Source organism: Gorilla gorilla, chromosome 16 (genome assembly GCF_029281585.2).
Source record: "Gorilla gorilla gorilla isolate KB3781 chromosome 16, NHGRI_mGorGor1-v2.1_pri, whole genome shotgun sequence".
In the NCBI taxonomy this organism is placed as follows: Eukaryota; Metazoa; Chordata; class Mammalia; order Primates; family Hominidae; genus Gorilla; species Gorilla gorilla.
The window spans coordinates 2,850,549-2,872,810 of NC_073240.2; the positions used below are offsets into that span (position 1 = coordinate 2,850,549).

General features: G+C 38.2%; 1 protein-coding gene and 1 pseudogene across 1 annotated transcript in view; both read left to right on the forward strand.

Annotated features, from left to right (window-relative positions):
- LOC134757319 (putative tyrosine-protein phosphatase TPTE) overlaps window positions 1-20,491 on the forward strand; it is a 40,061-nt gene extending 19,570 nt beyond the window's left edge. Inside the window, 9 exon segments of the mRNA XM_063699093.1 lie at window positions 1,221-1,271; window positions 2,765-2,926; window positions 9,416-9,535; window positions 11,184-11,283; window positions 11,430-11,493; window positions 12,226-12,290; window positions 19,180-19,240; window positions 20,057-20,138; window positions 20,236-20,491. Coding sequence (XP_063555163.1) covers window positions 1,221-1,271; window positions 2,765-2,926; window positions 9,416-9,535; window positions 11,184-11,283; window positions 11,430-11,493; window positions 12,226-12,290; window positions 19,180-19,240; window positions 20,057-20,138; window positions 20,236-20,380 — 850 coding nt within the window. The 3' untranslated portion in view covers window positions 20,381-20,491.
- Window positions 9,853-9,949, forward strand: LOC134757364 (uncharacterized; annotated as a pseudogene).
- Window positions 20,492-22,262: the final 1,771 nt, after the last annotated feature.

Below are 22,262 nucleotides of genomic sequence, written 5' to 3' on the forward strand. Positions count from 1 at the left end.
CTGCTTTTAGCTCTTCAAGGTATTGTCATAGTGCTTTTTACAGTGATTGAACTAATTTACACTCCCACCAACAATGTATATGTGTTCCTTTTTCTCTGCAACCTTGCCCGCATCTGTTATTTTTTGACTTTTTAGTAATAGCCATTCTGACTGGTGTGAAATGGTATCTCATTGTGGTTTTGATTTGCATTTCTCTAATCTGTGATATTGAGCTTTTCTTCATATGTTTGTTGGCCACATGCATGTCTTCTTTTGAGAAATGTCTGTTCATGTCAAAGGCCAATTGTCAGTGCCCCAGTTCTGCTCAGTATCTGCCCTCTTTGTTCTCCCGTCTTAGGCACAGGCTGTGAGCATTGTCTTAGGATTCATGGCTCTTGGGGTGGAATTTGAGTCCTGTGTTGGAGGCTTCAGTATGACAGAAACTTCCTGAAGTCTTCTCCTACTGAAGCTTCCTGTGTTGGAGGCTTCTCCTCCTGAAGAGCCTCCAACACAGGAGGCTTCAGTAGGACAAAAAAAATTGTTCCTCATGAGCTACCTTGTCTCCAGCCATAAGGTAAAATGAGGCATTACTGGAGGCTCCATCAAACAGGTTCTCCTTCCTTTGATTAATGGAAGGAGCCCAGTCTTTCGGGTGTTTCTCCTTTGAAGTATATCTTACTAAAATGTCTTACCTCTGAAGTTCGTTTGCAACCTCATATGCGACTCTTGCTAATGTGTATCTGTTCACTAGGTGTCTAGTTTGAGGAGATGACAAGAGCACCATTTACTCCCTATGCTCATTCCTGAAACACCTTATTTTATTGCAGTGGAAACTGAGATCTGGCCAAAGTTTGATGATTTGCCCAGGCTGGCATTAAAATACAGTTCTCTTCTACCACCCTTTTCTGTCTTCATGCTATACTCCTTGAGATGATGACCACAAGTTTAAGTTTAGTATTGCCATAAAGTTGGGGTTGGAGCTTTGCATGCAATGGAAATGTTACTAAACATCCAAAGTTTACTGTCTTATTTGCATATATTCTGGATAGCACAGTAAACAAGTAAAATACTCATGGAGCAGGAAGAATAAAATTTTAGCTATTAGTAAAAAGCATTTTGTTATACAACTTCTGAATAATTTTCTTTTGAAATTATATTTATAAGGCCCTTTGTTTTTTGGTTAAATTTACAATATATGTTAGAAGAAATCTGATTAATTTTATTTTTACTTCTTTTTGCAGCAGCAAGATTAAGAAAATTGTGCATTCAATTGTATCATCCTTTGCATTTGGGTATGTGAGACATAGAAAACACCATGTATTAAATATATCTGAGACTTGGCTGGGCACGGTGGCTCACGCCTGTAATCCCAGCACTCTGGGAGGCCGAGGCGGGCGGATCACATGAAGTCAGGAGTTCAAGACCAGCCTGGCTAACATGGTGAAACCCCATCTCTACTAAAAATACAAAAGTTAGCTAAGCATAATGGTGGGTGCCTATAATCCCAGCTACTCAGGAGGCTGAGGCAGAAGAATCGCTTGAACCGAGGAGGTATAGGTTGCAATGAGCTGAAATTGCACCATTGCACCGCAGCCTTGGCGACACAGCAAGACTCCATGTAAAAAAAAAAAAAAAGAAAAGAAAAGAAAATATATGAGTCTCATATATATCTATACATACATATATATATATGAGACTTAATACTTCAATGAGAAACACTGAAATAAAATAACAAAAAAGCATTTCCACTGTCCATCAGTTGCTAAGTAGCCATGTGCCCCGTCTAATGTAATCTAATTTATCATGGAATTTTGGTTTAAGCTGGACATTAAGAATTGCAAATAAATGGCTTTTGCCTAAGATTAATAGTAATATATTAATATTGTTTTTCTTCCATCTGCAAAAGTAACATTAATGAAAATCAAATGTTAAAATTCTATAATTATTAATAAAGTGTTTTATTAGTACCGTATACATCAGGAATTACTCTTTAATTTTGGAAACAATTTACTTAGACTCTTCTCTACATAAGAGTAAGATTTCATACTATGATATAGATTTATGCAATATAATTGTTTCCTTTTGAATTAATAATATTTGAATTTGAGCTGCAAGTTTTTAAAAAAGTACTTCAAAGACGAATTCACCTTCATAGACTAGGCAAATAGTCTAATCAATTTATGGAGAATGTATTTAGAATATGTAACAGCAAGTGGCAGGAGGTACTTTAGAGTTCAAGACTCATGTGCCCATCACTCTGCTAGAAGCACCCATAAATATGAAATCATGTGCTTGTTGAAAATGTCACTGATGAAAAATCTTGGTCTTTTAAGAGCTTATGTTACTCATGCTTTCATTTGGTTTTTATTAATAAATTCTTTAGAATTATCTAGATTAATGAGGGTTTATTTTTTATGAGAAATTGGTATAAACTTCTTATGAAATTCGCAAATTTTAAGAAGAGTTTATAAACAGACAGGTGATTTTAATTCAGTTTTACTTTTCTCTCTTGAGGTGTTGGCCTGGTGTGTTTACTGTAAAAGGCCACAATAATATCTTGTGAAGTGGTTTGGTGAGAATTTTGTTTATTAAGAACTGCTTCTATTGGGTGAAAACAGTGATTTTTCTGAGATTCTAAGGCATTACAGTTTTTCCTGCCACTGGACAGCTTAATACTAAATAATAACATTTTGGTACCTGATCAGTGGCTTAAATATAGTATAGCTACAGGGACAAATGCCCCTTTATCTTTGCATTTATTTATTTATTTGTTTGTTTATTTTAGACTATTTGGAGTTTTCCTGGTCTTACTGGATGTCACTCTCGTCCTTGCTGACCTAATTTTCACTGACAGCAAACTTTATATTCCTTTGGAGTATCGTTCTATTTCTCTAGCTATTGCCTTATTTTTTCTCATGGATGTTCTTCTTCGAGTATTTGTAGAAGGGTACGTTTGATTATTTTTATAATGCATTAAGCTACTTTGTAGTTTTATAAGAAGCACTTTCGGAGGCTGAGGTGGGAGGATCCCAAGGTCAGGAGTTCGAGACAATCCTGGCCAACATGGTGAAACCCCGTCTCTACTAAAAGTACAAAAATTAGCTGGATGTGGTGGTGGTTGCCTGTAATCCCAGCTGCTTGGGAGGCTGAGGCAGGAGAATCGTTTGAACCTGGGAGGCAGAAGTTGCACTGAGCTGAGATCATGCCATTGCACTCTAGCCTGGGTGACAGGGTGAGACTCCATCTCAAAAAAAAAAAAAAAAGCATTTTAAAATAATTAACAGGAGCATTCACTACAAACTGACTTAAGAGCCTTTGGGCCTTATGAGAACATTGGTGGTAGTCTGGCAGTACCCCCCCATGTCCTGTGTTTGAGGTGGCCATGGATTGATGTTCCTCTGCCTTTGGACAGGGGTGGAAAGAGTGGGAGGGACTGCATCTTGTGGTTTGAGTGACAGCTCAGCCATAGCACAATAAAACACTAGGTAGACTTTTACAGTTTTTGATCTAGGCCCTGATTCCCAGACAGCACCTGTGGATCCACCTGGAGGCTAGGAGAACTTGCCATCCTGAAGGCAAGGACACAGGCCTGGCTGTTTTTACCATGTGATGACTGTAGAGCCCCAGGGCCTTCAGTAAACTCCTGCAATAGCTAAGGAGTGGTTACAGCAGGTCTTGGGCAAGACCCCGTGCTGTGCTGGCCTCAGGTCTGACCCAATGCAGTCACAGTAGTGGTGGCCACAGATGTGCTTATGTCACTCAACCCCAAGCTTTAGGTACCTCAGAACAGAGAGAGAGACTCTGTTTGTTTGGGAGAAAGTAAGGGAAGAAAACAAGAGTCTCTTTTTGGTAATGCAGAGAATTATCCTGGATCTTGTCCAAGACCATTAAGGCAGTACCACTATGAGTCTGCAAGAACCAGAGTTTAGGAGGCTTGGGGTGCCCCCTAAAGCAGATAGAGATTAGATCACAGTATCCAAGTTCTTTCAAATATCTGGAAAGCCTTCCCAAGAAAGATGGGTACAAGCAAGCCCTGACAGTGAAAACTACAATAAATACAGTGAAAACTACAACCAATACCTAACTCTTCAATGCCCAGACACCAAAGAATATCTGCTAGCATCAACACTATCCAGGAAAACATGACCTCACCAAATGAACTAAATAAGACACCAGGGGCCAATCCTGTAGAAACAGAGATATGTGACCTTTCAGACAAAGAAATCAAAATAGCTGTGTTGAGGAAGGAAACTCAAAGAAATTCAAGATAACACAGAGAAGGAATTCATAATTCTATTAGATAAGTTTAACAAAGAGATTGAAATCATTTAAAAGAATCAAGCAGAAATTCTGGAGCCAAAAAATGTAATTGGCATGCCGAAGAATGCATTAGTCTTTTAATAGCAGAACTGATAAACCAGAAGAAAGAATTAATGAGCTTGAAGACAGGCTATTTCAAAATACATAGAGGAGACAAAGGAAAGAATAAAAAACAATGACGCCTGCCTACAGGATCTAGAAAATAGCCTCAAAAGGACAAATATAAGTGGTATTGGCCTTAAAGAGGAGGTGGGGAGTGTAGAAAGTTTATTCAAAGGGATGGTAACAGAACGTCCCAAACCTACAGAAAGATATCAATATCCAAGTACAAGAAAGTTATAAAACACGAAGCAGATGTAACTCAAAGAAGACTACCTCAAGGCATTTAATAATCACAGTCCCAAAGATCAAGGATAAAAAGAGGATCTTAAAAGCAGCAAGAGAAAAGAAACCAATAATATACAATGGCGCTACAATATATCTGGCAGCAGACTCTTTAGTAGAAACGTTTCAGGCCAGGAGAGAGTGGCATGACATATTGAAAGTGCTGAAGGAAAAAAACATTTACCCTAGAACAGTGTATCCAGTGAAAATATCCTTCAAAGTGAAGGGGAAATAAAGACTTTTCCACACAAAAGCTGAGGGATTTTGTCAACACTAGACCTGTCCTAGAAGAAATGCTAAAGGGAGTATTTCAATCAGAAAGATAAGGACATTAATGAGCAATAAGTAACAACCTGAAGGTATAAAACTCACTGGTAATAGTAGGTATACGGAAAAATGCAGAATGTTATAACACTGTAACTATGATGTATAAACTACTCTTACTCTAAGTAGAGAGACTAAACTATGAGCCAATCAAAAATATTAACTACAACTTTTCAAGACATAGATGGTATAATAAGATATAAATAGAAATAACAAAAAGTTAAAAAATAGGGAGACTAAGTTGTAGAGTTTTTATTAGTTTTCTTTTTACCTGTTTATGAAAACTTATAAGATTAAAATAATGGATTATAAGATAGTATTTACAAGCCTCATGGTAACCTCAAACCAAAAAATATAACAATGGATACACGAAAAATAAAAAACAAGAAACTAAATCATATCACCAGAGAAAATTACCTTCACTAATGAAAGACAGGAAGGAAAGAAGGAAGAGAAGACCCCAAAACAACCAGAAAACAAATAACAAAATGGCAGGAGTAAGTCCTTACTTATCAATAATAACATTGAATGTCAGTGGACTAAACTTTTCAATCAAAAGATAGAGTGGATGAATGGATGAAAGAACAAGACCCATCCAGGTGTGGTGGCTCACGCCTGTAATCCCAGCAGTTTGGGAGGCCAAGGCAGGCAGATCATGAGGTCAAGAGCTACAGACCATCCTGGCAAACGTGGTGAAACCCTGTCTCTACTAAAAATACAAAAATTAGCAGGGTGTGGTGGTGCACACCTGTAGTCCCAGCTACTCAGGAGGCTGAGGCAGGAGAATCACTTGAACCCGGGAGGCAGAGGTTGCAGTGAGCCGAGATGGTGCCACTGCACTCCAGTCTGGTGACAGAGCAAGACTCCAGCTCAAAAATAAATAAAATAAAAAAACCCATTGCTCTGTTGCCTACAGGAAACACTCTTCTCCCATAAAGACACATGTAGGCTGGAAGTGGTGGCTCACTCCCATAATCCCAGCACTTTGGGAGGCAGAGGCGGGTGGTTTACTGGAGGTCAGGAGTTCGAGACCAGCCTGGCTAATATGGTGAAACCCCGTCTCTACTAAAAATACAAAAATTAGCTGGGTGTGGTGCCGGGCACCTGTAATTTCAGCTACTCATGAGGCCGAGGCCAGAGAATCACTTGAACCTGGGAGGCAGAGGTTGCAGTGAGCTGAGATCACACCACTGCACTCTAGCCTGGGTGACAGAGTGAGATTCAGTCTCAAAAAGAATAAAAATAAAAACAAAAAAACCCAAAAACCAAAACCAAAACCAAAAACATGCTAATATATCTGATAAATATTGATGCGAAAATCCTCAACAAGATACTAGAAAACCGAATTCAACAATATATGGGAAAGATCATTCATCATGACAAGTGGGATGTGTCTCTGGGATGCAAGGATGGTTCAACATTTGTAAATCAATCAATGCGATACATTATATCCACACAGTAAAGGATAAAAACCATAAGATCATTTCAGTTGATGCTGAAAAAACATTTGATAAAATTCAACATCCCTTCATGGTAAACACCCTAAAAAAACTGGGTATAGAAGTAACATACCTCAACTTAATAAAAACCGTATATGACAGACCCACAGTCATTACCGTACTGAATGGGGAAAAAATGAAAAGCTTTTCTCTGCGATCTAGAACACAATGAGGATGCCCACTTTTACCACCGTTGTTCAACATAGTACCGGAAGTCCTAGCTAGATCCATTATAGAAGAGAAAGAAAGGGAATAAAAAAAGAAATCCAAATTGGGATGGAAGAAGTAAAATTATCCTTGTGTTTGCAGATGATACATTTTATTTGGAAAATACTAAAGACTCCACCAAAAAAACTATTAGAATTGATAAATTCGGTAAAGTTGCAGGATACAAAATCAATATACAAAAATCAGTAGCATTTCTATATGTCAACAGTGAACCATTTGGAAAGGACATTTAAAAAGTGGTCCTATATACAATAGCCACAAATAAAATTAAATACCTAGAAATTAACCTAACCAAAGAAGTGTAAGATCTTTATAATGAAAATGATAAAACACTGATGAAAGAAATTGAAGAGGACACCAAAAAATGGAAAGAGATTCCATGTTCATGGATTGGAAGAATCAATATTGTTAAAATGTCCATACTATCCAAAGCAATTTACAGATTCAATGCACTCCCTGTCAAAATATGAATGACATTCTTCACAGAAATAGAAGAAACAATCTTAAAATTTATATGGAGCCGCAAAAGACCCAGAATAGCCAAAGCTATTCTAAGCAAAAAGAACAAAGCTGGAGGAATCACATTACCTGACTTCAAATTATACTACAGAACTATATAACGAAAACACCATGGCACTGGCATAAAAACAGACACACAGACCACTGGAATAGAATAGAGAACCCAGAAACAAATCCACACACACTTACAGTGAACTCATTTTTCATAAATGTGCCAAGAACATACATTGAACAAAAGACATCTCTTCAACAAATGGTTCTGGGAAAACTGGATATACACATACAGAAGAATGCACCTAGACCCCTACCTCTCACCATATACAAAAATCAAATCAACATGAATTAAAGACTTAAATCTAAGACCTCAATGAAACTACTATACTACAAGAGAACATTGGGAAGAATCTCCAGGACATTGGTCTGAGCAAAAATTACTTGGGCTATACCTGACAAGCACAGGCAACCAAAGCAAAAATGGGCAAATGGGATCACATCAAGTTAAAAAACTGCTTCATAGCAGAGGAAACAATTAGCAAAGTGAAGAGACAGCCCACAGAATGGGAGAAAATACTTGCAAACTACCCACCTGAAAAGGGATTAATAACCAGAATATGTAAGGAGCTCAAACAACTCTCTAGGAAAAAATCTAATAATCTAATTTTTTAAATGAGGATAAGATTTGAATAGGCATTTCTCAAAACATACAGATGGTAAACAGGCATATCAAGAGATGCTTGACATGATTGATCATTAGAGAAATTCTCAGTGTAGAAAACTACCATGAGATATCATCTCACCCCAGCTAAAATGGTTTATATCCAAAAGTCAGGCAATAACAAATCCTGACAAAGATGTGAAGATAAGAGAACCCTCATACACTGTTCATGGAAATGTAAATTAGTGGAACCAATTGGAGAACAGTTTGGAGGTTACTCAAAAAACTAAAAATAGAACTACCATATGATCCAGCAATCCCACTGCTGGGTAGATACCCACAAAAAAGGAAATCAGTATATAGAAGAGATATCTGCATTCCCTGTTTGTTGCAGCACTGTTCATAATGGCTAAGATTTGGAAGCAACCTAAGTGCCCATCAACAGATGAAGGGGTAAAGAAAATATAGTACATATACACAAGAGAGTATTATTTAGCCATAAAAAACAATAAGATCCTGGCCAAGTGCACTGGCTCATGCCTCTAATCCCAGCACTTTGGGAGGCTGAGGTGGGCAGATCACCTGAAGTCGGGAGTTCGAGACCAGCCTGACCAACATGGAGAAACCCCATCTCTACTAAAAATACAAAAATTAGCTGGGTGTGGTGCCGGGCGCCTGTAATCCCAGCTACTCGTGAGGCTGAGGCAGGAGAATCGCTTTAACCCAGGAGGTGGAGGTTGCAGTGAGCCGAAATCACGCCATTACACTCCAGCCTGGGCAACAAGAGTGAAACTCCATCTCAAAAAAAAAAAAAAAAAAAAAAAAAAGAGATCCTGTCATTTGGAACAACATGGATGGAACTGGAGATCACTATGTTTGTTAAGTGAAATAAGCCAGGCACAGAAGGATAAACATCACATGTTCTCACTTATTATGGAGCTCTAAAAAAAAAACAAAAAAAAAATTGAACTCATAGACCTAGAGAGTAGACGGATGGTCATCAGAGGCTGGGAATGGTAGTAGGGGCTTGGGGGTGGGGAGGTGGGGATGGTTAATGGGTACAAAAAAATAGAATGAGTAACGCCTACTATTTGATAGCACAACAGATTGACCATAGTCAACAATAACTTGATTGTATATTTTTAAATGACTGAAAGAGTGTAATTGGATTGTTTGTAACATGAATGATAAATGCTTGAGGGGATAGATACCCCATTGTCCACAATGAGGGTGATTATTACGCATTTAGTTATATCTCTTATTATGTTTGAATTGCCATGTTGGTGTTTTAGTCACATATAAGTGTCAAATGATGAATATAATTTTATTGTTTGAAAACTTCCCATGAATGTTATATTTTTCCCTTAGTCTACTCTAGAAAATACATTTTAAATAATTCTTGATAGTAGAATTCTTAATGGGGATGAGTCAATAGTTTGTGGTCTTTAAATATTCCTATCTCTTCTTGCAGGGGGGAATGAACTTATTTTTTTGTTTTATATTACAGGAGACAGCAGTGTTTTTCTGACTTATTTAACATTTTAGATACTGCCATTATTGTGATTCTTCTGCTGGTTGATGTCGTTTACATTTTTTTTGACATTAAGTTGCTTAGGAATATTCCCAGGTATGAAACATAAGACTTACCTCTCTTAAAGTTTTTCATTAATTTTAGCATTTTCTGTGCCTTTTATTCTATATAATCTTTTCAACTTCAAATGTTCTCATTCTATACCAAATACATTGCTTTAAAATGAAATGTTTAGGTAAATTCCCACATACTTTGAAACTAAAAGATTGTGATATTTAGGGACCGGTGAAGAGTATACAGGCTAAGTACCATTAATGGAATAAAGAAGATGCAGTACCCCAAAGAAGGACTTTTACTCTTGTACTAACTTTAACTTCTCTACATTTTGAAGTTCTCGTCAAATTCCCATTTGTATCATTTTTTGGCCTTTTGGCTAAGATCAAGTATAATATTATTATCAGTTTAATATCTGCTATATCAAAAAAATTTATATTGAAAACAATTCCCCTCTCTGCTTCAACTACAAATCCCTTACACATAATGTTCTGTCTGGATTTTTCCTACAGCCAAGAGGGAATTTATTTGAGCATACGCAAAATTAGAGTGACTTCAATCATGAGTTTCTAAAAAATAGCAAACAGAACAGAAACTAGGAGATGACACGTGGCAACACAATAGTAGAGTTTTGCAGTATAGTTGTGGTAGAAACAAAGAAAGCTTAGGCAAAGTTAGAAGTGTTAGGGATTGGGAAACTGAAGAGTATATGAAGCCCTGGTGACTCTTTTTTTACTGTGACAATGAGGAAAATGAAAGAGCAAATGTATACTGGGATGTAGATGGTGGCTTCCTAAGCTTGTTCATGGGTCAAATAGCTGGTTTCTTTTTGTACCCTAGCTTCCCTGGACTACAGCTCAGGCCCTAACTAAAAGCATGTTAAGTGATAGGCTTTTGGAGTTATTTGAAAATAACCTCAGCCAATGTGGTCCTCTGACTAGAAACGTCAGCATCACTTGACAGCTTGCTAGAAATATAAGAAGAAAAATACCTTAGGCCCCACCCTGGACCCACTGAATCAGTATCTCTGGGACCCAGAAATCTGCAGCTTAACAAGCTTTTCCAGGTGGCTCTTATTGATGTGTGCCCAAATCAGAGAAGCACCAGTCCAGACCATCAGTTCTCTGCTTTGGTGGTTCTGATGGTAGGGGAGATTCCAGCTAGCACACTTCAGAAGTATCTCAATCTGTTGCCTCCCTGATGTGTAGTAGCAGCTGTAGTGAACATCTGTTACTCATGGGAATAACAAAGATGAACAAGAATAATCGATTTGTTTTGATGTGGAAAAATTGAAAATGCTAGTCTTAAATCCCAAAATTAAATTTACAGATGCTAAGAGTCTATTGTATCACTATTTCTCTAGACCAGAATTTCTCAGCCTCAGCATTGCTGACATTTTGGGCCAGATCATTGTCATAAGAGGGTGGTGAGTAGTTATATTAATTGTAGGGTGTTTAGCAAAATTCCTGGCCTCTATTCACTAGATGTAAGTAACACACAGACACACACACGCACGCACGCCAGTGGTGAAAACCTAAATGCCTCCAGACATTGCCAAATATCCCCCAGGTAGGTAATTGGGGAGAGGAGGGAAAATTGCCTCTGGTTAACAACTGCTGCTCTAGACATAGTTTATATTGATAAAATTCTGTTTCTGAAGCAAAAATGGATCTTTTAAATTTATTCTTAGATGGACACATTTACTTCGACTTCTACGACTTATTATTCTGTTAAGAATTTTTCATCTGTTTCATCAAAAAAGACAACTTGAAAAGCTGTTAAGAAGGCGGGTAAGTGGGCAAAACATGCTTATGATTCGCAAAAATATTTTGTGTTTTGGGACCCATTGACAAGGGTTGATATCTATACTATATAATGTTTTTTATTTTTATGTTGATGAGTGTTTCACAAACTAATGATGATTTTAAACTGTCAGGTTTCAGAAAACAAAAGGCGATACACAAGGGATGGATTTGACCTAGACCTCACTTACGTTACAGGTTTGTGACACTTAACCGTTGATTTACTTGTATTACTTCACTTTTTCTTGTAAATGTATTTTTTTTTGCCTCATCTAAGACACATTCATTCAAAATATTCTTTATTCATGAGGATATATGCTACTGTGATAGTGTGACATATTTGTGGTTTAGCCCTGGCAATGGAAGATCTGCATGTCTTCTCAATTCAGGACTACTCAGTTGCAGCATAGGAACTTGAATGGATTTTCAGCTGACTCCATTTGAGTTTCAATTTATTAACCTCTAGTAGTTATTTCTGAGTCCCAAGGATCCCACAGAGACCTCTTCTTATCCTAGAATCCCAGAGAATGAGGTCAGTGCTTTGTAGATCTCAGGTTTTCTGAGTCAGAGGGCTGCAAAGCACCTTGGGAGTTCCCACCATCACTGGTGCCCAGAAATCTTGGATTTTCTGTGGTATTTAAGATAAGAAATAAATTCGAAGAACAGGGGGAACTTCAGACTGAGGCCATCATAAATACATGGCATACAGTTAGAACTAGTGGAGACTTAAGAACTCCATGGCAGTTTAATGGTCATTGTGTTGTATAATTTGTTATTTGATTATCCTGAGTATTAGCTCTTTTCTGTCAACCTCAATCTTAAAAGGTTTTTTTCTGTGAAAATGGAGTCTGATCATGTATAAGTTAATTTTTTTGTATGTTATATGAAATCTATAATAATGTTTGTAATAGTGACGATTTTGACTTTTAGAACGTATTATTGCTATGTCATTTCCATCTTCTGGAAGGCAGTCTTTCTATAGAAATCCAATCGAGGTAAGGGTCTTTATCTGACAAATACTCATTTCTTGGTGAATGTAGACTGTGTAGTCATAAGTTTAATACTGACCCAGATATGGCAGTATTCTTTTAAAAATGTACTCTTTCAAGGAAAAAAATCATAATGGATTGATACCAGTTACAGTTGTGCCAGTGGTTACAAACCACCCCAAAACTTACTGGCTTATAACAGCAGCTATTTATTTGGCTCATGATACTGTGGTTTGTGAATTTGGTATGGGCTTAACTGTCCAATTTAGGTGCTTGCAGAAAGGATTTCCTGTCTCAACTAAGCTCATTCATGTATCTGTGGGCAGCTACTGGGTCATCTGAGGACTGGCTAGTCTAAAATGACTTGGCTACCCTCGACTGACAGAGCCACTGCATGCTAAATGCACCCCCCAAGGCCCAAGGCCCATCCCATCTGGCACCCACTGCTGCCAACAGCCCCACCCCCTTCACCAGCAGAGCCACCATTTGCCGCATGCACTTCTAAGGCACTGAGGACTGGCCTGACTGGTGCTTGCCCTGCTGTTGGCAGTACCCCACAACTAGCAAAGCCACTGCAGCTAGCATGCATATGCCTAAGGCCTGAGAACTAATCTGAATGATGGCTCTCACACCAAGAAAAGCCATACCACTGTCTCCACAAACACTCACCATCAGGCCACTGAGGCACTCACAGACACCACTGAATGCTGATTACAGCCAAAAAAGTCACCTGAAGACTATATTACTGCACCCACCCAGATCCAAAGTCAAAGCACCCTACCCAATGAACACTATAGGAGACAACTATTGGAAAAAGTATTTCTCTGTGAAAACTCCCTAACATTGGAAGAGGCAACTGTTCCCCCAGATGTGCAAAAATCAGTTTAGGGCCACAAGAAACGTGAAAAGCAAGGAAACATTACACATCCAAAGAAACACCATAATTCCCCATTAACAGACCCTAAATTTAAAGAGTATATCAAATGGCTAAGAAGGAATTCAAAATAATGATCTTAAGGAAACTATGAGATACAGAGAATACAGATAGACAAATCAATGAAATTAGAAAAACAATTTATGATCTTATGAGAAATTCAACAAGGATATATATATCATTAAAAACCAGACAGAGATTGTGGAGCTGAAGAATTTAAGGAATAAAATAAAAATACAATCAAGAGTCCAGGTGAAGTGGTTCACACCTGTTATCCCAGCACTTTGGGAGGCCAAGACAGTGGATCACTTGAGGCCAGCAGTTCAAGACAAGCCTGATTAACATGGCGAAATCCTGTCTCTAAAAAATATAAAAATTAGTTGGGTTTGGTGGTGCATGCCTGCCATCCAAGCTACTTGGGAGGCTGAGACACAAGAATAGCTTGAATCCAGGAGGTGGAGGTTGCAGTGAGCCAAGATTGTGCCACTGCACTCCAGCCTGGGTGGCACAGTGATACCCTGTCTCAAAAAAAAAAAAAAAAACAATAAAGAGCTTTAAAAACAGACGTGGGAGAGATATGGCCAAAATCTAGGAAGCTCAAAGGTTCTCAAATAGATTCAACCCAAAAAGGTCTTCTCTGAGGTGCATAGTAGTCAAAAGTCAAAAAGAGGGAATATTCATCAGGTGCGGTGTCTCACACCTGTAATCCCAGCACTTTGGGAGGCTGAGGCCGGTGGATCACTTGAGGCCAGGAGTTCAAGGTGAGCATGGCCAACATGAAGAAACCGCATTTCTACTAATAATACAAAAAAATTACCTGGGTGTGGTGGTGTGAACCTGTAGTTCCAGTTACTTGGGAGGCTGAATCACGAGAATTGCTTAAACCCAAGAGGTGGAGGTTGCAGTGGGCCAAGATCACACCACTGCACTACTGCCTGGGTGACAGAGCAAGACTGTATCCAAAAAAAAAAAAAAAAAAAAAAAAGGAAATGTTAAAAACAGCAAGAAAAAAGCATCAAGTCACATATAAGGGAAACTCCATTTGATTAGCAGTGGATTTCCCAGTGGAAACTTTACAGGTCAGTAGACAATAAGATGGGATGATATATTCAAAGTACTGAAGGAAAAAAAGAAAAAACAACTGTCAACCAAGAATACTATACCTAGTAGAGCTATACCCTAGAAATGAGGGAGGAATAAAGTATTTCCTATACAAGCAAAAACTGAAGGAATTCATTCCCACTAGACTGACCTTACAAGGACTGCTTAAGGTGGTTCTACATCTGGAAGCAAGAGGATGATTACCATTGTCAAAACACACAAACGTGTAAAACTCACCTGTAGTGCAGATATACACATGAAAAAGAGAAAGGAATCAAACTTTGTCACTACAGAAAGTGACCAAACCACAAAGATTAAAAAAAAAAAGGTGAAGAAAAGAACAAAGGATATACAAAACAACCAGAAAAAAATGAACAAAATGACAGGATAAAACCTAATCTATTAATAGTAACCTTGAATGTAATGTAAACAGATCAAATTCCCAATTAAAAGATACAGAGTTGGCTGCCAAGATTTAAAAAAAAAAAAAAAAAAAAAGGCCAAACTGTATGCTGCCTACAAGAAACTAACTTCACCTGTAAAGGATCATACAGACTGGAAGTGAAGGGATAGAATAATATATTCCAGGCAAACAGAAAACAAAAGCGAGCAGAGGTAGCCATACTTATCAGATAAAAACAGACTTTAAGTCAAACTGTATGAAGAGACAAAGAAGGTCATTTTATAATAATAAAGACATCAACTTAGCAATAAGATAGAATAATAGTAAATATGTATGTACCCTACACTAGAGCACTCAGATAAACAAGGCAAATATTTTTAGGTCTAAAGGGAAAGATAGACTCCAATGCAGTAACAGTTGGGGCCTTTAGCACCCCACTCTTAACCACTGGACAGATCATCTAGACAGAAAATCAACAAAGAAATATCAGATTTCAGCTTACAGATAGGAATAAGTTCTGGTGTTCTGTAGTGCTGTAGGGTGACTACAGTTAACAATAATTTATTGTATATTTTTAAATAGAGAGGATGTTAAGTGTTCCCAACACAAAGAATGATAAATATTTGAGGTGATAGATATGCTGATTATCCTGATTTGATCATTACACATTGTATACAAGTATTGAGATATCCCTCTCTATCTTATAAATATGAACAAGTATTATGTGTCAATTAAAAATATTTTTAAAGAATGAAGGAAACAGATTTTTTAAATGAAAGGAAAGAATATTACCTGACTTGGCTGAATGGCCCCATGTGGTCTCTCGTTCTCCAGTAGGCTACTTCAGACCTGTTCACATGATGGCAGAGGCAAGAGTCTGAGGAGCGGCAACAAAACAATGCAAATCCTCTTCAGGCCCAGGCTCAAAATTATATATTAATTCTACCCCATTTTATTGGACAATGCAAATTACACTACCAGTCTGGATTCAAGGAGTAGAAAATAAACTCCAGCTCTTGATGGAAGGAATTATAAAGAATTGTGGCCGTTTTTGATAGTCTACCATAGGGAAGAAAGATGGGGATGCCATAACCCAAAATGTGTTTTCTTAGGTTGAGATCCTAAATTATAGTCGGGGCATATTGCTTTAGGCTCTGTGGATGACTAAATTAATTTCAAACGTATAATGCTGTTTACTGTGAAATGCCAGCTTGAAAGGATCATTGTTTAATTTTATGTAATTTACAATACTTATACCTCAATAAAAGTCTAACTATCTAGGGCTGCTATCAGTTGCCGAGAGGTGGAAGGAGTACCTCTCTGCAGTGTGTTAGCTCAGTTCTGAACAGGACAGGGCTGCAAGTTCAGCTACTTCCCAGAAAATGTCCTGGATACCTGGCCTGAGTCATCATCCCATGACTAGAGAACGTGGACGGATTGTTTTATCAAGAAACTAGTGATAAACCAAGGGCTATAGGAATTAAGAACTACGGCTAAAAAAGAAATGTTTAGAGTGATGCAAGATGGCCAATTAGAAGCAGCTGCAGTCTGCAGTGCTCACGAAGAATGAAAAGGGGCGAGGGAATTCAGCACCTTCAACTGAGATAACCAGGTTCTCACATTGGGACTGACTGGATGAACAGGTTGACCAATGGAGAATGAAGACAAGCAGGCAGGGGGTGCGACGGCCCAGCCGGGGGCGGCATGGAGCCAAAGGAACCCCCACTCCCAGCCAAGGGAAGCAGTGAGTGAGTGTGCAGTCCTGCCCGGGAAACCGTGTTTCTCTCATGGATCTTTGCAAGCCGTGGATCAAGAGATCCCCTTGTGAGCCCATGCCACCAGGGCTGTGGGTCTGATACACAGACCTGTATGGAGTCTGGGCACATCAGCTGCTCAGGCACACACAGAAACCCAGGAGTTTTACACACTTTAGCCCCGGGGATCTTCAGCACAGTGGGAAATCTGTCCATACGTATCTCTGGGAAGGGGGCTGAATCCAGGGAGCCAGGCAGCATCATTCTGCAGGCCCCATTTCCTTGACACCTCACAAGTTAAGACCTACTGGCTTGGAATCCTAGCCTGCCAACAGCAGCAGGTTGGAATCCACCTCAGATGGGTCTGAGTTCCCGGGGAGGTGGGGAGAGGCAGCCAGCATCACTGTGGTTCATAGACTCAGCCACTCCAGCCTGCCAGCTATGGAGAATACAGACAGTCGGGACAAGGAAGAGTTCCCCACGACACAGCACAGATGGCTTGCCAGATCATGACCAGACTGCCTCTTTAAGCAGGACCCCAATCCATTCCTCTTCACTGGGCAGGAATCCCTGTAGGGGCTTTAACCACTCCAGCAACAGTTCTATGGACAGAGCTTTGATCTCTCCCTGAAATGGAGCTCCTGGTGGGAGGGGCAGCTGCCACCTCTGCAGTTTGGTCAACTCAGCCACTCCAACCTGCTGGCTTTGGAGAATACAGGTGGTCCGGAGGAGGAAGGATCCCTCACAGTGCAGCACACCTGCTCTACCCCAAAGCAGCCAGACTGCTTTTTTGGATGGGTCCCTGATCCCATGCCTCCTGACTGGGTGAGAATGCCCAACAGGGGTCTCCAGCCACCTCTTGCAGGTATGTGCGGGCTGGCTACAGGTCAGTATCCCCCTGGGATGGAGCTTCCAAAGGAAGGAGCTGGCTGCCATCTTTGCTGTTTCTCAGGCTTCACTGGTAATATCTCCTTCAGAGTCTATGAGGAACCTAAATTTACAAGAAAAACACAACCCCATTAAAAAGTGGGCAGAGGATCTGAACAGACACTTCCCAAAAGAGACATGCATGCAGTCAACAAAAATATGAAAAAAAAACTCAACATCACTGATCATTAAAGAAATGCAAACAAAACCACAATGAGATACCATCTCATGCCAGTCACAATGGCTACTATTAAAAAGCCAAAAAATAACAGATGCTGGGAAGGTTGCAGAGAAAAAGAAATGCTGTTGGTGGGTGTGTAAATTAGTTCAAGCCATGTGGAAGACAGTGTGGCAATTCCTCAAAGACCTAGAGGCAGAAATACCATCAGACCCAGCAATCCCATTATGGGGTATATACCCAAAGGAATATAAATCATTGTCTTATAAAAATACATGCATGCACACATATGTTCATTGCAGCAGTATTCACAAGAGCAAAGACATGGAATCAACCTAAATGCCAGTCGATGATAGATTAGATAAAGAAAATATGGTACATAGAGCGGGACATCTGGCTTCTGAGCGGGAACCTTTGTAGTGCCAGTGATGAAAGAGAGAATTAAATATGGGTGATGCTGAGAAAGGCAAGAAAATTTTTGTTCAGAAGTGTGCCCAGTGCCACACCGTGGAAAAGGGAAGCAAGCACAAGACTGAGCCTAATCTCCATGGTCTCTTCAGGTGGAAGACAGGTCAGGCCATTGGATTATCTTAACATAGAGATTGATAAGAACAAAGCCATCACCTGGGGGGAGGATACACCTGAAGTATATAAAACTATTTATCCTTGCCTCCCCCACTATGCAGATTCAGAGTGTTCATCTTTTTGACTTATTATTTCCTCTTAACAGAGATAGCCAGTTTAATAAATGGATGACTTTGATACCTTCATTTTATTTTTCTCAATATTAAGCCAGTAAACATTGCTCTGAGGGTACCATACTAATCAGTTTTAAAATTTTGTGTCATTTTTGTTGTTGCACAGAGATATATACGTATGTGTGTGTATGTTTCAGAAAGATGTATTTACTGAAAGTTGGATTCATATAGTGGTATTGATTGTATTTTAAATTATAACTACTATTTGTTTTTCATTTTAAAGGTTATACATATATACATATATATATATACACACACACTTATAGGTACACATATATCTTCATTTAAAAAAATAAAGAGAACAAATGAGCCAAAAAAGTCTCCATATTGTTACCAGTTATTTAAAATTTGATATGTTTATCTTTTTCTATCACACATACACACAATCATACTATATACTTTTTGCATTTATTTGTTTACATGGTGCTTAGATAGACTGTAATATGCAGATCACTCTAAAGATGTATCTATTCAGAATTAAATTTAAATAAGAACGAATATGAATTAGATTTAAACAAGAACCATATTAACTGTGAATTAATGATTTAGAACAAATTACTTAAAGTTAGTTAACCAGCTAATTTACTTATCTGATAGCTTTAAACAGTGTGTATTTACAATAGAGACTCATCTGAGTAGGCAAACATACTTGTGGACTATTTGAAAAATCACAGTGGATTAGAACTTGAAATTTGCATACCCTCTTATTCCCTGAATCTCCCCTAGAAGATGCTAGTGAGAGATAAATTAATAAAAGTAATAACCATTTTAGGTTCCCCCTAGGAAATAGCTTATGTTGGTGCCATGTAAATATGTAAGATATGCGTTTGTCTTTTTTAGGAAGTTGTGCGGTTTCTAGATAAGAAACACTGAAACCACTATCGAGTCTACAATCTATGCAGTATGTACATTACTCTATATTTTGCTACTGTAGATAGAAAACAGATTACTGCACGTAAGAAGATGATTTTGTTTTTTAGATTGCATTTAATCATAAGTATTTGGTAGTGGCAAGGAATGAATTTAAAAATCCCCATCTTGGACTGGCCCCATTTAGTAGAAGGAGTTAGCCCAGCAGCACAAAGTACCATATGAAGGATGTGGCTTTGGCAGGACCAATGAGGCTGCAGTGGAAGCAAACCATTTTAGGGAAGATCTGTTCTAGCGATATTAGGTTTAGGAAAATCTTTCTGTTTTTCTTGCCAGATTGCATTATGAGGACATAGACAATTTAACAAATGAGTCTTCTGACCCATCAGCAGTGGCATGTGATGAGAGCAAGGGTCTAGATGGGAAAAAAGCAAAAAACTGTAGAAAATAGGTTGTAACCCAGTTTAATACCCTGTCTCTCTTGATTTTTTCCTCTACCTGTATACTCAATAGACATTTTCAGGGGGCAAACATTCTGGTCAGCTACATTTGCCTCGTGTGGTTTCTAACTACCCTGAAATAATATAATGAATAGTCTGCTAGAAAGTTAAAAATTATACCTATTAAACAAAAATAAGTTGAGTTTAGGTTATATGAGATGGATAAACCACTACCATCCTTACATTTTTGAAACGCTTGCGTTTATTTTAGAGTGGCAGGAGCAACTTGGAAAGCTCTTTTTGAAGATAGATAAGGAATTCTAATAAGATATGTTAACTTATTCATAACTTCCTCATTTATCATGTTATTCCCTATAGAGATATGACATACATGTTATTTATTTTAGGTGAAAGAGCTTATGATCCTAAGCACTTCCATAATAGGGTTGTTAGAATCATGATCGATGATCATAATGTCCCCACTCTACAGTAAGTTTTATGCTAAATTGACTATCAGAAGAGGGCTAAATATATTGGGCTTGATTTTTTGAAATATTTTAACTAAAAATCTTAAACTTGAAATCAGTCAGATGGTGGTTTTCACCAAGGAAGTAAATGAGTGGATGGCTCAAGATCTTGAAAACATCGTAGCGATTCACTGTAAAGGAGGCACAGGTAATAACATTTTCCTTTTTATTTCTCCATTTCTAAAGATATGTAAATATACATAAAGTACAAGAACAAGATACGTATTGCTATTAATGTGTATTAATAATTGTTAGCATTTTTAAATATTAGCTCCAAGACTGAAAGAAGGGAAGGAGAAAGGAAAGAGGAGAGGAGGAAGGGTAGGAGATAGGGAGAGGATAAGGAAGGGAAGAAAGTAGGAAAAAAGAACTAAGGAAGGTTGAGCATATTTTCCCTTGTTTTACTAGTATTTGGATTTCTTTATTTTTGGTTTGCCAGTTTATATCTCTCAAAATACAAACAGTCTTTAATTTTAGAATATCAGAGTACTTTTATTTAAGGCTGATCTTTTTTATTTTTAAATTAACAAATAAAAAACCAATATATTTATGGTGTACAACATGTTTTGATATACGTAAACATTGTGAAATGGCTAAATCAAGCTAATTAACATATGCATTACTCCACATATTTTTGTGTGAGAACATTTAAAATCTACTGTCTCAGCAATTTTCAAGTATACATGATTATTAACTGTGGTCACTATGTTGTACAATAAATTTCCTGAATTTATTCTTCCTGTCTAACTGAAATTTTGCATCCTTTAATCAACATCTCAGGCTGGGCACAGTGGCTCATACCTGTAATCCCAGCACTTTGGGAGGTTGAGGCAGGTGGATCACATGGTGAAGCCCCATCTCTACTAAAAATTACAAAACATTAGCCAGGTGTGGTGGCATGCACCTGTAATCCCAGCTACTCGGGAGGCTGAGGCAGAAGAATCGCTTGAACCTGGGAGGCAGAGGTTGCAGTGAGCTGAGATCGCAGCATTGCACTCCAGCCCGAGCAACAAGAACAAAACTCCATCTAAAAAAATAACAATAATCATAAAGTAAAAACCAACATCTTCACAATCCCCCAAGTTTTGTCTCCCCAGCCCCTGGTAACCACCATTCTACTCTCTGCTTCTATGAATTTGACTTTTTTAGATTCCACAAATAAGTGAGACATGCAGTATTTGTCTTTCTACGCCTGGCTTATTTCACTTAGCATAATGTTCTCCAGGTTCGTCCATATTATCTCGAGTGACAGGATCTCCTCTAAGGCTGAATAGTATGCCTTTAATTATATATACCATATATTATTTATCCATTTATCCACTGATGACATTTAGATCGACTCCATAGCTTGGGTATTATGAATAATGCTGCAGTGAACATGGGAGTGCAGATTTCATTTCCTTTGGATATATACCCAGAAGTGGAATCTCCAAATCATATGGTAGTTCTATTTTTGGTTTTTTGAGGAACCTCAGTGCTGTTTTCCACAATAACTACTAATTTACATTCACACCAACAGCGTACAAGGGGGTTCCCTTTTCTCTTCATCCTCACCAACTCTTCTTTTGTCTTTTTGTTAATGACCATCCTAACAGGTGTGAGGATATCTCTTTGTGGTTTTAATTTGCTTTTCCCTGATGATTAATGATGTTTAGCATTTTCTCATTATACCTCTTGGCCATTTGTGTGTCTTCTGTTGAGAAATATCTTTTCAGGTTCTTTGCCCATTTTCTAGAGAAGTAACTTATTCTCTTGCTATTGTGTTGTCTGAATTCCTTTTTTAAAAAATCTGTTAACCTATTATCGAATGTATGCTTTGTAGATATTTCTCCCATTCTGTAGGTTGTCTCTTTACTCTATAAATATTTCCTTTGCTGTGCAAAAGCGTTTTAGTTTGATACAGTATCATTTGTCTACTTTTTCTTTCGTTGCCTATGCTTTTCAGTCATATCCAAAAACATCTTGGCCCAGACCAACGTCAAGAAGATTTTCACCTATCTTTTCTTCTAGTAGTTTTCCAATTTCATGTTTCACAGTTAAGCATTTACTTTGAGATGATTTTTGTATATTGGGTGAGATAGGTTGC